Source organism: Aplysia californica, unplaced genomic scaffold (genome assembly GCF_000002075.1).
Source record: "Aplysia californica isolate F4 #8 unplaced genomic scaffold, AplCal3.0 scaffold00139, whole genome shotgun sequence".
Taxonomy (NCBI): Eukaryota; Metazoa; Mollusca; class Gastropoda; order Aplysiida; family Aplysiidae; genus Aplysia; species Aplysia californica.
In genome coordinates, this window is record NW_004797409.1 from 342692 (window position 1) to 359934 (window position 17243).

At 41.6% G+C, this 17243-nt stretch overlaps 1 protein-coding gene across 1 annotated transcript in view; it reads right to left on the reverse strand.

Moving 5' to 3' along the window:
* LOC101848582 (mediator of RNA polymerase II transcription subunit 12-like protein) overlaps positions 1 to 17243 on the reverse strand; it is a gene marked incomplete in the record, with an annotated part of 78486 nt that overhangs the window by 41157 nt on the left and 20086 nt on the right. The window contains 8 exon segments of the mRNA XM_013081641.2: positions 417 to 527; positions 2209 to 2339; positions 3189 to 3303; positions 3905 to 4068; positions 4918 to 5220; positions 7222 to 7386; positions 11105 to 11131; positions 12291 to 12430. Coding sequence (XP_012937095.1) covers positions 417 to 527; positions 2209 to 2339; positions 3189 to 3303; positions 3905 to 4068; positions 4918 to 5220; positions 7222 to 7386; positions 11105 to 11131; positions 12291 to 12430 — 1156 coding nt within the window.

The following is a 17243-nucleotide window of genomic DNA, read 5'->3' on the forward strand; positions in this document are numbered from 1 at the left end:
GCGGCTACTTTTGATTGAGACCTCAGATGGGAATGGTTTGTTTTCTTTATCTTGATCAGCCCTGCCTAAGACAGCCACCTGTCTTATACGGCCACTTTTCTCCTTGACAATGGGTGGCCGTCTTACACAGGTTTGACTGTAACTGACAAAAACTAACATACAGAACATAACTGTCATTTTTTAAAAACCACCCCCCCTCCCCCGCAAAAAAAACCCCACTCTATCCATGCAGTGGGTGAGCACTGGCCATTTCTAAACCAAGAGAGAGCCAGAGAGAGAGAGACAGAGACAGAGATAGACAAAGACAGAGCGAGAGAGAGATGGCCACCTATCTTAAACAACTACTTTTCTCCTCTAAAACGGGTGGCCATCTTTAGACAGTTTTCGACAGCAAACACATCAGTCGAAACACGTACTTGTCTGGCTGGGTGGAGACCACTTCAAGCATGGCGTTACAGACAAAGCTGTACCTCGTGGTCGCAGAGTCGCCCAGGCTCTTGTGAACACGGTTGGCTTCTTCCGGTAATCTGTGTTGGAAAGAAGGAAAAAAACAAATGTAAATGAAGAAATTTTACACCCCCATCGACATAATTTAGATTATTTTGGATATGGTATAGTTTTTTAGTTTTAGTAAGAGTTTTACAGCACTCGCAACTGCATAAATTCATACGAACGCCAGAAGATTCAGATTAGAGGTGTTACAAGAGAGTAACAAACACAAAAAAGAAGGAGGGGAGATAAGGACAATAGATGTTTGATAGGAAAAAAGGAGCAAACCACACCAGAGCACCCTGCAACCACCCACTTTTGGATATGGGCTGCTTCTGCTTCAACCCTACAGCCAGGGCTAACCAGGGCTAAGAGGGATACAACAACAACCCACCAGAAAAACCGAGATACACAATAACAAATTCTCCCAACTTGAGAACTGAACACGTGTCTTCTGCGTGTGACGGCAAAGAGCCTAACGACTGCACCATAGACGCCGGTGTGCTGGAAAGACATAAGTACTGTAAAACCGAGACCAGGCTTGCCAACTTTTGAGATCCTGAATTCTGGAATTTTGATTGCTCCTGAGCGCCACGGACACACACTTCTGTGATAGGCTACTAAAAAAACCCAACCATACCACAAAAACAGCTCAAACAAACCAGTGGAGAAGCAGAGAGAGAGAGATGAGAATGTAACAGTACAGCTACTACACATATTTCTTCGTCCTCAGCATTTCTATGACTTTTCTAAGAAAAAAAATTTTTTTGGGGGGGGGGAGACATTGCACGACGATGTCAATTCTGGAATTTCCTGAAAAATTCAGGAAGGTTGGCAAGCCTGCGAGACATACAGAAAAAGGAGACAATGCGGAACTGCACAAGTTTAACTTCCCTTGCAACAATGTAAGATTTTTAAAGAGGTGGTACCTCCGAATCAGAATTCCATCTTCTGTTTTGTTTTAGTAAGGCTTTACGGCGCTCGCAACTGAATAAAGTCATATGAGCGCCAAGGGATGGATGTCAACAGAGAAGTCTAAACAGAGAATCAGGAATACTCTGTTCACCTCTCTAGCCTAAACAGCACAAAGTCTGCTTCCACTATCAAGGTACCCCGGAAATAGCAGTCCACAAAAGAGAGACAAAACATACAAAAGAAGTAGAGGAAAATGACGAAAGTAAGGATGAAGAAAGAAAAAGCAGCAGTTCCCAAAACTCCATCTCCCACAGGATCATACCAAAATGAGAGAAGGTTTGTACAAAATGCCTTTCCCAAGGAAACATCCACGGACCAAGGCGAGGCTCGAACCTCCAAACCCACACTCTCACAATTACGAGTCTGGTAGTGTAACACTAGAGAACCAACACCATAACTGAGGACATTCAACTGTGACAGAGAAAAACAAATCAAAATTTTATAAAAACTTAAATCCCAAAGATTAGGAGTTACATGAGAGTAACAAACACAATCAAAGAAAGAAACAAACAAACAAAAAATGGAAGGAGAGACAAGAATGTCAGATGTTTGATAGGAAAGACTCAGAAGCTGTCCATACCAGAGCACCTGCAACCACCCGCTGACTTTAACCCATTTTCTTCTTCCGACCTTTTTTAAGACGCTTTGAAAAAAAGCAGATAATACATATTCCAAAAAATGATCTGTCACTGACGCAAAGGGCCACACCACACGCACGAGATGACACCACAAAGCGACACCTACTTGGCACTAGTGATGATGTCTTTCATTTCGTTCTGGTCCCACTTGGCGTTGGTACAGGATGGATTGATTTGTGCGAACAGTGTGGCCTTCATCTTTGTGTAGGCTGGGTTGAAGATTTCTGAATGCCGCATCTGGTGAGAGAAAAAAAAATTAATTGTAAAAACAAAAAGGTTTCAGAAATGAGGAGATCAAATTCAAAGTTTTTTGCATTGCGCATGAGCGTTTTTGATGATAAAAGGCATAATTTTTATTAGTTACCTGGTATATATAGAGTCTTATGGTACTTGCAATACAGTAAGGTCATATGAGTGCCGAAGATTATGTTTGTTTTTGTAAAGTGTTTTACGGCGCTCGCAACTGCATAAGGTCATATGAGCGCGCGGGACACACCTAATATTTTCAGTTGGTAGGAAATTTCGAATTTTGCCCGGGTGGCGGCCGAAGCCTACTCTTATCGATTTTAGACCACCAAGGGATCTTTAACGTGCGCAACTTGCACAGGGGCCCTCCGAGATTTTTCGCTCTTGTCCGAGAAGGCTAGGTGTAGATCTTTCCTACCAGAAGATCAGGGGGTGTGGCAGAAAGACAGCAGTTAGGAAGAGCCAAGAAGTAGCAGTAGAAAGGCTGCAGAAAGAGTCAGGAGCCCAGAGGAGGGGGAAAAGGAGGTGTGGGGGTGGGGGCAGAAAGTGGAAATGAAAGCAGACAACAGAACATTGCTAGAGAGCAGGAAAGGAGGTGAAAGGAGACAATTTTAGAGAAGAAAAATTTTCGGTCGCTACCCGGATTCGAACCCGGGACCTTTGAATGAGAGGCCAACACCTTAACCTCTAGGCCACGAGAGCCCCTGTTTCAAGAGAGAAACAAACACAAAAAAAACAGAAAGAGTTGAGATAAGAACGCAAGATGTACGATGGGAAACAGAAGGAGCAAACCACACCACAGCACCCGCCAACTGCCCACTCCCCGAGATGAAAGCACACCTGCAGTGGAGAACAGGTCGTGTAGATGTCGTACAGGTAGGTCAGCACGCAGCGCTCGGCGGTGGAGCAGTTGATGGGGTTGCACACGTTCACCACCTTCAGGATGTCGGTTAGGCTGAGGAAAAGTGTTGGTGAAAGATTGTCAAGTTTGTTATACGTTAGAATATAACTCCGGTATTCTTCACGAGTAGAGTTACTACTCCGAAAAATTAGTGTAAAATGAATAGGCCTGTCCAACAGAGTAATATAAAGAACTCAACAGAGTAAAATAAAGACCTCAATAAACAGAGCAAAATAAATACCCAATAAACAGAGTAAAATAAATACCCCAAAAACAGAGCAAAATAATTCAGGCCTGCCTACCCAATAAACAAAGAGTAAAATAATTTACCTGACAAACAGAAAAAAATAATTACCCCAATAGACAGAGAAAAATAAATAGAGTCAAATAACTAAGCCTAACAGAAAAAAATGACCAGGACTGCCTACCTAATAAACAGAGTAAAACAACTACCCCAATAAAGAGTCAAATAACTTTAGAGTCAAACAGCTAGGCCTCCCCAATAAACTATCCCAATAAGCAGAGTCAAATAGAAATAACCAGGCTTATCTAACAAAAAAAAACCTAACAGGATAAAACAATTCGACCTACCTACCTGCCTACCGAACAAACAGATTGAAACAACAACAGAGAGTCACAAAATAACCAGGCCTACCCGATAAAGAGCTCAGAGCTGAGTCCCTGCGGGCTGAGCAGGTAGGAGTGGTAGCGCCTCAGCACGGCCACAATGTTGAGGCAGACCTCGGTGGTGTAGGTCATCATGAGGAACGACTCCTTCTGGTGCAGCTCCTTCTCCACTTCCACCAGGTCTTTCAGCAGCTGAGTACACACAAGAACAAGAGGCAAAAACGTCCTAATGTCACTCGCAGCATAACAATTTTGAATAAGAAAGTAATAATAATGATAATAATGGTGGTTTTTTTCTTAAATAATGCATAAAGAGATTTCCATAAAGTCTTTCCGAAGTCTGGACATTCTATCAGGATGTGCTTATTAATTATCATGTGTGTGATAACATACCCCTACGATAAACTGCTTACATTGAGTGCCCGTGGTGTGTGCATGAGTGTGTGTGTGAGTGTGTGTGTGAGTGTGAACGTGTCTCTATTCTCTATTCCTATGTGTTTCCCCAAACAGACATACCCATATGAGAAACTCAAGCAGGCCACGGATATTGAGTGCCTGTGGTGTGTACATGTGTATGCAAATGACTGTGTATGTGTGTGACTGAGTCTGTCTGTATAAGTACTGTGTGTATGTTTCCCAAACTGACTTACCCGTACAATAAACTCGAGCAGGCCGCTGATAAGAGCATCTGTGGTGTATACCTGTGTGTGTATGTGAGTTAGTGTGTATATATGTATGTGGGTGTGTGTGTTTGTGTGCATTCCCCCAACAGACGTACCCGTATAATAAACTCGAGGAGGCCGCTGATATTGAGTGCCTGTGGTATGTTACATATGTATGTTTGTGAGTGACTGTGTCTGTGTGAGCATATGAGTGACTATGTCTCTATGTGTGTGTGCGTTTCCCCAAAAGACGTACCCGAATAATAAACTCGAGGAGGCCGCTGATATAGAGCATCTGTGGTGTATACCTGTGGTGTACGTGAGTTAGTGTGTATAAAAAATATGTGGGTGTGTGTGTGTGTGTGTGCAACAGACGTACCCGTATAATAAACTCGAGGAGGCCGCTGATATTGAGCGCCTGCTGCATTAGGTCAAAGAGGAAAGAGATGTTGTCGCCCAGCGGGAGGTAGGTGAAGTTCCCCGCCGTGAAGCTCTTGATCTGGTCTAGGACGGCCGCCGTGCACTGAGCCGTCACCTGGTGTTGGTCGAAGTAGGACAACTTGGCAAACTTCTGCTGCATGCTGTCAAAGTTGGGCGTGGTCATCGTCGACGGGTTGGAGGTGGATGGGGTGGCGGTGCTTGTCTCCCCTTCCTTCGTCTCTTTCTCTTTCTTCTTCTTGACCTGATTGGAACAGGTTGTGGTTAGATATTGAGACATTATAAGCCCCGTGTTACACAGAACAAAGTCAAAAGAAAGAGATTGATTTATTTATAAATTTTTAATTTTTGTTTTGTTTTCAATGTAATACGGGGTGCTCACTATTGATGCATGATCGTCTGACTTGGCCACCTCAAAAACAAACGTGGTTGTTCTCAGTTCCAGGCAACCGAGTCGGGTGACTGGCACGATCCAGCCGTAGTGGGCACCTCGTATAACACATAAATAGACATAAGGGCCTTGAACATCTAGCTGGCAAAACTGAAGGCAAAAGAAGTAGGGGTAGACCCTGAGCAACTCATCTGGACAGCCTAAACAGATGGATGATGGGGAAAGACCAGGATAATTACAGCTTTTTTCAAAGCATTTCAGCAAAGGAACACCACCATGATAGCCAATATCTGTCACAGATCTGGCACTTGATGATAAGAAGTGTTTTTTTTACATCCCTATTGGCACAATTTAGATAATTTAGAAGGCATGCTTTCAACCCGAGCTGAGATGGACACAACATCCCAGCAGAAAGACAGAGAACCTTGATAAAAAATGGTTCCTTGCTCAGGAATCGAAGTCAAGTCTCCAGTGTGTGACTGCAAAGCCCTTAACTGCTTTTTGTTGTTTTTTTTTGTTTTTGTAAAGTGTTTTACAGCGCTCGCAACTGCATGAGGTCATATGAGCGCGCGGGACACACCTAATATTTTCAGTTGGTAGGAAATTTGGAAATTTGCCCGGGTGGCGGCCGAAGCCTACTCTTATCGATTTTAGACCACCAAGGGATCTTTAACGTGTGTAACTTACAGACGGGCCCTTCGAGATTTTTTCGCCCTTGTCTGAGAAGGCTAGGTGTAGATCTTTCCTACCAGAAGATCAGGGGTGTGGCAGAAAGACAGCAGGAGAGAAGGTGAAAGGAGACGATTTTAGAGAAGAACATTTTTCGGCCGCTACCCGGATTCGAACCCGGGACCTTTGAATGAGAGGCCAACACCTTAACCTCTAGGCTACGAGAGCCCCCCTCCTTAACGGCTATACTTCAGATGCCAGTGAAGAAAGATGAACAAAAACAATTTTGGAAAATGAAAATCAGCATTTCTAGAAGCACAAATTCCTACTCAACTGCAAGATCTATGTGCCAGGTACAATCTATACTATAATTATCAATTTTAATGACATTTGTATTGAGAATTTCCTCTAAGAAAGTGCTCAATGTCTTTTCAACATCATCATCCAGTGCCAGATCTGTGACACATATCACCGATCATGGTTTTCCATTCATTCCTTTGCTTGGATGCTCTCAAAAAAGCTACGTTTCCCTGATCTTTCCCTGTTACCCATTTGTTTAGGTTCCCTAAGTATGTTGTTCTGGGCCTACTCCTGCCTCGCTTGCCCTCACTTTTGCCAGTGAGAGCTAGATGTTCAAGACCCTTATGTCTATCCAGGTGTCCCAAAAACTGCATTTGTCGTTTCCTGATTGTTTTTAACATTGAGCGTCCCACGTGGGCTTCACCAAGCACTACCTCATTCGATTTCTTTTCCTTCCACGATACTCTTAGCAGTCTCCAAAGAAACCACATTTCTGTTGCTTCTATTTTATTTTCACTGTCTTTTGTGATTGTCCTCAATGTCCTTTACAGTAAAACAAAGAACATAGTTCCAATAGTGATCCTGTCACCCCTTCCCTCTTTCCACTCCTTCTCTATACAGTTTTACAATGTTGCATTGATCAAGATGATAAGAAAACTAAAAATATACCTCAGCCAAACAATGTATTTTAACTGCTGTTTAAACATTGCTAGGGAACTCAAGAATCTTTAAGGTGTGTGTGTGTGTGTGTGTGTGTGTGCGTGCGTGCATGTGTGTGTGTTTTCACAAGTGCATGTGCAGTGTGAGAGTACACATTTACCATACAAATTTCTCTTTGTGTGGAGATCAATACATTATCTTATCTTAACTTATCTCCCCCCCTACCTTGCCCAGATCCCCGCTGGTCACATCCACACAGTTCCTCTTGCTGAACAAGCGGACAATTTCCTTGGAGATCTTCTTGAACAGGTGCCTGGCCTCGTCCCTGGCCTTGCCCACCCCGTACAGGACGATCATCCGCTGGTTGATCTCGTGGCTGGAGCAGTCATCCTGGAGAAACAACAGTTGAGGTGTAGGGAGCGTTTTACAGCACTTACAACACAATTAGGGTCACAATTAGGGTGTTGAAGATTTGAGGTGTAACTACTAGAGGATAACATACAAAGATGAAAAGTATAGTTTTTAATAAGTAAAGATGAAAAGTATAGTTTTAATAAGTAAAGATGAAAAGTATAGTTTTAATAAGTAAAGATGAAAAGTATAGTTTTAATAAGTAAAGATGAGAAGTATAGTTTTAATAAGTTTTACCGCACTTGCAACACAAATAGGTTGTATAGGGCTGGTGATTTGAGATGTTACTACAAGAGAGTAGCGTAAAAAGATGAGAGATATAATTTTAGCAAAGGTTTTACAGCACTTGCAACACTATTAGGGCATATATATAAGTAAGCACTGAAGATTTAAGATGTTACTACTGGAGAGTAACATACAAAGATGAGAAGTGTTGTTTTAGTCAGAGTTTTAAGGCACCTGCAACATAAATGGGCCATACAAGCACATATCAACGCCCTACAGTATGCTCTACGCATGTTATAATTATCGTTACCCCAGCGCAGCCTAAAACACTCAAAAATATTCTCCGCTTCCCGGAAAGCATTAAGTGCAAGCTGCAGATTACAAACGCTAAAAAACACTAGCAAATTGCCAAATCTTTCCTCGTCTATAGCCATGTAACCATTCCCACCAAGGTGAAGCGAGGAAAATTCATGTAAAGAGTTTTTCTCAAAGACATAAGGTTGCACAAATTAGAGAAAACATGTTATAGAAACACCTACGTCTTAAGGTCACAGAAGAATAAAAATTGCTTTTACCATCGATGAAACTTACAACAATGGCTGATAGGGCATTTGCATATCATGGCCCCCAAGATCTGGAATATTTTCCCCAGTAGTTTTAAGAGAGATCAAATCCATTTATTCATTCAAATGTCAGTTTAAGTCATGTGTGTCTTTAGATTTATGAGATATATATAAACAGATATTTTTGTTACGACACAACGTACTATTTATATGTGTTACTATTGTATTTGAAAGTGCTCTGAACCTATCAAATATTATCATTATTATTACAATTTCAGCTTTTTTTCCTTTACTTTTTTCATACAATGTTGCCTCTTGGGAATCTCAGATGACAAATCTAAAAAAAATTTTTAAGAAAGACTCACAAGTTCAGAGTGATTTTTGTTACAATTGTCAAGAGAGTTCAGTGTAAAAACAACGGAGTCTTACTCAACATTTATCTCCTTTTACTTTACAGACAGACACACACACAAAAAAAGAAATTTTTAAACAACTATGAAATTGAAATAAATCTTTTTTAAAAGTTGGTCTGACATAACCTTTGAGTTAATCCAAAAAGGCAGGATCTAAATGGGTGAGAGGACGAGTTAAACACATTCAAACACACCACACACACAAAAAAAAAACCAACAAAAAATATTAGTAAGACTGGGGTAGGCAGGCAGCAATGTGTTGAGTCACAATTGTGCACCACCATGAATGTTATCACAACAGCATAGCTGCCAACTTTTCAAAACCTTAATACAGACCCTGCCTAGTTGGTGGGTACTGGACAAAGTAACATCATACCTCCTCCTCCCTCCCCCCCCCCCAACCCATCCTCCAACAGTTGGCAGCTATGCAACAGAAACACACAACAAAGGCTTTGAAAGCCAGAATAATTTTTCTGGCCCGCACCTCTCACTTACAGACCACAATTTTTGTATCTGTAAGAGTTTTACAGCACTTGCAACACAATCAGGTCATTATGAACGCAAAGAAAAAAGGTGTTACTGGATAATAAAGAAAAGAGGGAGGAAATGTAAGGACGACAGACGTCTCGGAGGAAAAAAGGAGCAAACCCCACCCAAACACCCGCCAGCCACCCACCCACGCAGGCCATAATATCAGTGTATCCAACAGACAAAGCAGTAAAGTATGGAAAATTCTCAGGAAGTCAGGCAGCCGTATAACAAGGTTAAGTATTGGTTTGGAATCCACAGAGTAAAAGATCAAGGGGAAGGCCACGTGTAACTTGGAGCAGAGTCACAGAGATTGATGTACAGAAAAGTGGAAAGACATGGAATGGAATAAATAACATCAAGAGGCTAGCCCAGGATAGGGACAGGTGAAAAGTGTTTGTTCGTGGACTATATCCCGATCCAGAGTGATAAAGGCAGCAGTGATGAAAGAAAATATTCCATATCAAGAGTCTTTCTTTGACATATCGACAGGCCGAAGATGGCCACTCAATTGGAAAAGTAAAGTAAAAATAAAGTATGTCAAGAGTCTGGGGGCCGCCTTAAAATGGCACTTGGCAGATTGCTTGAAGACACAGCTAACAAAACAGATAATGTCTATTTTTTCCCCCAGAGTTTGTCTCGTTTTGTCCTTTTTCTTCATCTGCATGGTTTCAGTGGTGTATGTAGCATTTAGGTGTTTTGCTGGTATATGGAGGAGAACCGAGTTTGATTCCCTTCCATTTGTGTGTGTGTGTGTGTGTGTGTGTGTGTGTGTGTGTGTGTGTGTGTGTGTGTATATGTGTGAGCATGTGTCTTATTATGCATGACTGTTTCAAGCAGTGACAATTACAGTCAAACCTGCTCCAATGGCTTCCTGTACAAGAAAATCTCTCTTAAAAACAACCACTTCCCATTTTCCCTTTTGCTTATTTATTACATCACATTGATACTGTCATCATACTGGTCATCATCAGACATTGACAGACAAGCTATAATTATTATTATCACTGACACTGTGTAAGACAGCCACTTTGGTGGCCATCTTAGACAATTGCGACTGGTATCGTCACAGCCATACGTACATACAAATAAAGTTTAGCAGACTACGAACAAATGCATCCAATCCAGCACAAAGACTTGAGTTATAACATCCTAGACTGGGCACTCTGTCGCTGGCCACTCTCTTTGTTTTTTATAAAAACTCATTCGCTCTTTTGTTTGTTTGAGTAAAGAGAAGCACATTGACACAATAATTAATGGTCATTTGGTGCTGAGAGAAAAAGTGAGAGAGAGAGACAGACAGACAGAAACAACAGGGTGAAAGTAAAGAAATAGGACCTACCAGTAGTGCCCCCCAACCACCCGCCTTCTTCGCTCTGATGCACACCATAGATGTGCAAATAACGGGGGGGAAAAAAACACCCCCAGCTTCGATATAGTTGGTGGCACGCGCAACCTTTCCCTCTCTGCCCGTCACTTGGTTACACAAGTGGTGCAGGTGCTCTGTCAGCTCAGCTGGTATCAAGCCAGATAGCCCTGGTTCGAACCCTTAACAGGGAACTCATGAACTCGAGCCATTTTGTGCAATTTTCAAGACTTGCAATCCATTCAGCTCAATCCTATCAAGCTGGAGAACCCTGGTTCGAATCCCAGACAGGGCGTTCATGAACTAGAGCCGTTTGTCTTGAGGAGTTTTCAAGACTCTCACCCCATTTAGCACAGTCTCATCGGAGATGGACTTTCATTTCGGAGGTCCCAAATCTTAAATATCCTAATAGTGTTGACATGGGCGTTAAACCTATACACACACAGGACACTTTTTCGAATGGGGAACTCCATAAAGAACCAGATCAACATCAGAGTGCTCAGTCAGTCTAGGATAATACAAAACAAATCTATGGACCAGCCCTGGACGGCCGCGGGTATCAGGACAATGAGCAAATGGAAACAGAAAAAAATGATGCAAACCGTGCCAAAGTCTTCATCTTCAATGTCCTGTCATGGAGGGAGGGGGGGGGGTGGGGGGGGGGGGAACAAACAAAGCTTTTTGCCTTAATTTTGGTCAACATATTAAAGGACTTGCAACACAATCGGGTTAGTAAAGTGCCGAAGACTAGAGGTATAGTTTAGTTTGAGTAAGAGTTTCATGGCACTTGTAGCACAATTAGGTCACACAAGTGCCCAAGTTTAGAGGTGTTACTAGAGAGTAACGTTCAAAGAAAGAACGAGGAGAGATAAGGACGATAGACGTTTGATAAAAAAGGAGCAAACCACATCAGAGCACTTGCCAATCACCCACACTTAAAATTCTGTCCACTTATAAAAAACAAAACAACGAACTGGAAACTTTAAATGTTGTCCACTTATCCCTTCAAAAAACCTCTGAAAACCCTCAAATTCGGCTCACTTATTCTAAAAATAGATCACTGGAAAACCTCAAATTTGTTTCGCTTATCCTAAAAAAAAGTACACAGATAAACCTGTTCTCGTTCTCTTGTCCTAAATACAAAACACTGAAGAAGAAAAGCAAAACAAGAACAATTTTGAGCATGTATGCGTTCCAGAAAGAAAGAAAAACAGGATTCATAAGCTACCACTGTGAGGCAAATCTCTGGAAATGGACAAATAAATAGAGGTATTGGACCCGAGGACAAAATTCAAGGAAAAATAAATAAATTTTAAAGCAAATCCAATCAGGATTCTTCAATAAGTAAGCTAAAACAAAACCAAAAAAAAGGGGGGGGGGCTCCGATTTAACAGCATAATAATAATAATAATTGCATTTATATAGCACATATCCATGCTCAAGAGCATGCTCTATACAACTATTATTACCCCCAGCAGACCCTCTGAGAACACTCAGAAACATTCTCAGCTTCCTGGGAAGCATACAGTGTAAGCTGCGAATTTCACGCGCTAAAAAACTATCAAACTGAGAAGATCTTTCACTGTCTATAGCCGGGTACCCATTTCCACCTGGGTGAAGTGAGGAAAATTTGTGCAAAGTGCCTTTCCCAAGGACACAACGTCGGGCCCCTGACGGGATTCGAACCCATGACCTTACGGTTGCGAGCCCGAGAGCCTAATTTGCATATTTGACACGTCTGCAAGCGGGGAAAAAAGGTAAAAAATGAGCCAGGGGCAGGCCACGTACCTGAGGGATGGGGAAGTGCGTGGCGTAGACCATGTGTCGAGACGGGCCCTTCAGCGGCGGGGGGCCCGTGGTGTTGGCGCTGAAATCTCCCACGCTGCCCAGCGGCTGCTCCTTGTCCGACTTGATAGACTTCACCGACGCTGCAGACCAAAGTCAAGGACACAGGCATTTTATTATAATATTATAGATTTAGTGGCAAAACATCACAATAGGAGAAATTTAGTTGTAGTTTTCGTTTCACTGCACTTGCAACACAATAAGGTCATATAAGTGCTGGAGAGTAGTTTGTTTTAGTAGAGGTATTACAGCGCTCACAACTGCATAAGGTCATATGAGCACCAGAAGATTAGAGCTGTTAACAAGAGAGTAACAAACATAAAAAAGAAGGTGGGGAGATAAGGACGATAGACATTTGGTAGGAAAGACGAAGCAAACCACACCGGAGCACCCGCCAACCACCCACGCTGGAGAGTAGAGGTGTTACTAGAGGGCAACACACAAAGGAACAATGGAGGAAAGATAAGGACATTACATTTTTTTGGAGTAAAAGAGAAACACATTGACATGACAACGGGTGTATAGTGCAGGAAAAAGGCAGGGCAGACAGTCAGACAGACAAGACAGTCAGACAGACAGACAGACAGACAGACAGACAGACAGACAGACAGACAGACAGTCAGACAGACAGACAGACAGACAGACAGACAGACAGTCAGACAGACAGACAGACAGACAGAAAGAAACAACAGAGGGTAAGAAAAGAAGCAGGACCTACCAGTGACACCCGCCCCCCCCCAAGCACCCACTATAGATGTTTGATAGGACAGAGGGAGCAAAACCCCACCAGAACACCCGCCAAACACCCACCAACAGGAAAAAGACTGTAGTTTAGTTTGGTTGTTGAGTATAAAAAAGCACATCAACACAATAAATGGTCTTTTAGTGTAAGGAAAAAGTCAGACCGACAGACAGAAACGAGCGAGGGAAAGTAAAGCAGTAGGACCTACCAGTGGCACCCTTCAACCACCCGTAAAGATAATAGAGGAAAAACGCCAAGCCTGTAATGTTAAGTACAAAAGATGACCAGTCAAACTTGTCTTCGACCACCCCCCCACTGCTGAGGTTTGGTTGTCGAGTATAAAGAAGCACATAAACACAATAAATGGTCTTTTAGTGTAAGGAAAAAGTAAGACGGACAGACAGAAACAAGCGAGGGAAAGTAAAACAGTAGGGCACCCTTCAACCACCCGTAAAGATACTAGAGGAAATAGGCCAAGCCTGTAATGTTAAGTACAAAAGATGAACCGTCAAACTTGTCTTAGACTGTTAGACCACCACCCACTGCTGAGGAGAAAAGAGGTCGTCTTACACAGTGTCATTATAATGGCTGAAGAAAAAAAAAGAGAAAAAAAAGAAAAGAAAACACAGAAACAGGAAACAGGAAGGGGCCGCTTGTAGAGGACATTTTGTCTTATACAAGTGGCTCGTTAAAATAGGTTGAACTGTATTATCGTTATCAGTTATCATTACTTTTTCTGTTGCTTCAGGGTTGGCAGGTGCTCTGGTGTGTTTGCTCCTTCTTTCCTATCAAACTCAAACACATATCGCTTTAATCTCTAAGCCTCCTTTTCTTTGTACGTTTGTCCCTTGTAACACCTCGAATCTTCCGCTCTTATATGACCTATTTATGTTGCAAGTGGCCTAAAACTCTTACCAGAACTAAACACAACAAAAGCTATATACGGCACTTATATGACCTTATTGTGTTGCAAGTGCCGTAAAACTCTTTACTAAACTAAACTAAAAGCTATATATAAATACAATACATAATAAAGTAACAGCCTGGATGGGAACACAACCATCTAAACAAAAACACGAAAGTTTCGGTGCCAGTTTAGTTGACGGTCTACCGCAGGACCAGTCTGACAACTTGTGACAAACCAGCAGGCATCTGCGATATAATAACAATTACGTGCTTCGCCATCACATGCTGGAGACCCATGTTCGATTCCCGAGCGGGGGAAATTTTTTTTTAGAGCCTCTGTCTTTTTGGAGGGAAATACTTGTACCCTTGTTTACCTGGGTTGACCTCGACAGGCAGGGTCTGAAGCCTGCCTCCTAATTGACCTAAATTGTGTTGATTGGGGGTGTAAAAACCACTTACATCAAAACAAAAGCAACAAGCGGACATGAGTAAAACTATGAGCTTAAAGGTTGAGACCAAAGAAAACATGTACAGATACCTCAAGGAAAAATGTAAGTCAATCCTGCTTTACTTTAGATTAGAAGCATAGCATGCTGCAGATCAGAGCTGCACATACATATTGACTGACTGCTGGTACCTAGATTATCATCCAAGGAACTTTTTACCCCCCCCCCCCCCCCCAACACATATATGCTCTTCGTTAAAAAGAAAAAAATAAGATATAAACTGGGAAATATTTTAACACTAAACTTGTACATCAAACTTGCTCCACTAAGCAACAACAATGTAGAAAAAATAATAATAATAACTCGCTCAGTGTTCACTAGTATTATGAAAAAAAATTTTTAATTATAACAAAAATAATATCTTCACCAAATAAATAGGAAGCCAAAGACAAATTAAAACTGTTCTATGAATACTGCAAATATAAGGGCGACGAAAAAATAAACATTTAAAAGAAAGAAAAAAAAAGAACCCACAAAAAAGTTAAAATAAACACCAAACTTGCATTCATGTAACTGATCATGAAGAGAGTTTTGGTTTATCTTAATGTAGGTGTTTTTAAGCCCCCCCCCCCCCCCTCCATATCGACACACATCACACATGTGTAGTACACAGACATCAGTTGAGCTTTCTGTCTTTGTCTCTCTCGCTGTCTGTCTGTCTGTCTGTCTCTCTCTCACACATCTGCATGCATCCCCCCAAAATCAAAGAAGGACTAAGGGAGCGGCGATCTGAAGATGAGGAGGACATTGTCCTCCAAACAAATGCTGCACAAAGGACTCTGGCTCAAACAGACATGATCACTGCAAGTGACCGCTGATTCCATTGTATATTGAAAAAACCCATTGAGATCAATGGTTGTTATGCTGAACAGACATGTTTCTGTAGGTATGTATAGAAAAGTTTATGTCTGTAAAATAAAAACTGAAGATTTTACCGAACAGAGAAACTCACTTTTGGGAAGGACCTCGTAACACCAAACTGCCTCATTCAGATGCTCCACTCATATGCAACACTCAAATGCTTCACTTATATACAACACTCAAATGCCCCACCAAACGCCCTACTAAAAAATGTCTCACTCTGGCTTGCTAACTTTTTCAAACCCGAATCGGGGCCACCAAACATGGTACTATGTAACAGTGAACAAAATAACATGAACTGGAACTGGCTCTGACATAGCATATGTGATAAGACTCTCAAATTCCCCATTGCTGAATCTGAGACAGCCTCAGAAAATTCTTTTTTTTTTAAGTTTTAGTAGAGGTTTTACGGAGCTCGCAACTGCATAAAGTCATATGAGCGCCAAGGGGTGGATGTCAACAGAAAAGTCCTTACAGTGAATCAGACTTACTTTGCTCACCTTTCTAGCTTCAACAGCACAAAGTCTGCTTCAACTATCAAGGCACCCTGGAAATAGCGGGTCACAAGTGTGTGACAAATATACAAAAGAAGTAGAGGAAAATGACAATAGTAAGGATTAAGAAAGAAAAAGCAGCAGTTCCCTGTTGTAGTTCAGGCACAGTCATGAGCATTACATTGTTAGATAAGCCCATTTACAATTCTACTGTGCACTAGAACGAGAAACGCCCTCCCTTTGGGAATGACCTAAAGACACTTCAGTCAGTGGCACCGCCCGGGGGGGGGGGGGGCCAGAAAATTCTGGACAGTAGACAAGCCAGCTGATATAACGCTAAAAGGCTACACTCAAACATGCGCGAGCAGTCGAGGCAAAAGCAGAGCAGGCCATGCCATTCGCTCGTTGACACAGGAAAAACACACAAGAACAAGCCAACCGCTTTATTTGATTGACAGCTTATCATCCACCAGCTGCTCAGACCATGCACTAAGCCCAAAATTGTGAAACTTGTTTCAATTTTTTCTCAGTTTCATAACCTGTGGTTGGTATCCATTGCATGTGCTTGAGAGATATTTTTATTTTAGTTTTAGAACAAGTTTTACACTTGCAACACAAATAGGTCATATAAGTGCCAGAGAAATACTTTGGGAAAAAAATCAAAAGATTCTTAATAACAGACCTCCTTAGTAAAGAACAAAACAAAAAGGGGTCAAGAAAGGGGAGGACAAAAACTAAAATACTTATATGTACCACAATAAACCAAATTGACTTTTACATGTGATATCATATCTCAACTCTAAATGAGTCCACATCTGCCAACCACTCCATGACCAAAAATATGGGTTCTGAAAAGAAACCTTCCTAAAAAACATAATATGGGGGAAAAAATATTCGAGTGCCCAGGACCCAGGTAAAATATGATTCCATTACAAACCAACAGTAGCCAATAGATATGTGTATCGCAAATCTAAACGCAAAAAAATTTGCATTTTCAAATCATTGCATTTACGATAAGTCGTGCAGAAAATATTGCAAACAAGCCTGCATATTTTCACATCAACTATGTCAAACCACACAAATAAACTTGTGTATTTCACATCATTTACGATAAGTTACTTTCGACCGATGGAGAAAAAAATACAGAATCAATACAGCTTTGCTGTTGTAATCAATCCAGAGAGATCTACTGGAAAAAAAATCGGGATTTTATACAAATCCCATTGAGGTTCATCGACGGGCCAAAAAAAAGGAAGGGCTCCAATTTTATCTGACTACTTGAAAGGTTTGTAAGTCTCTAAGTAACCTACATATACTACTCTTTGGGAAAATCAAAGGATTTTAAAAAATAGGTCTGCTTAGTAAAGGAGAAAAAAAAAGGTCGGGG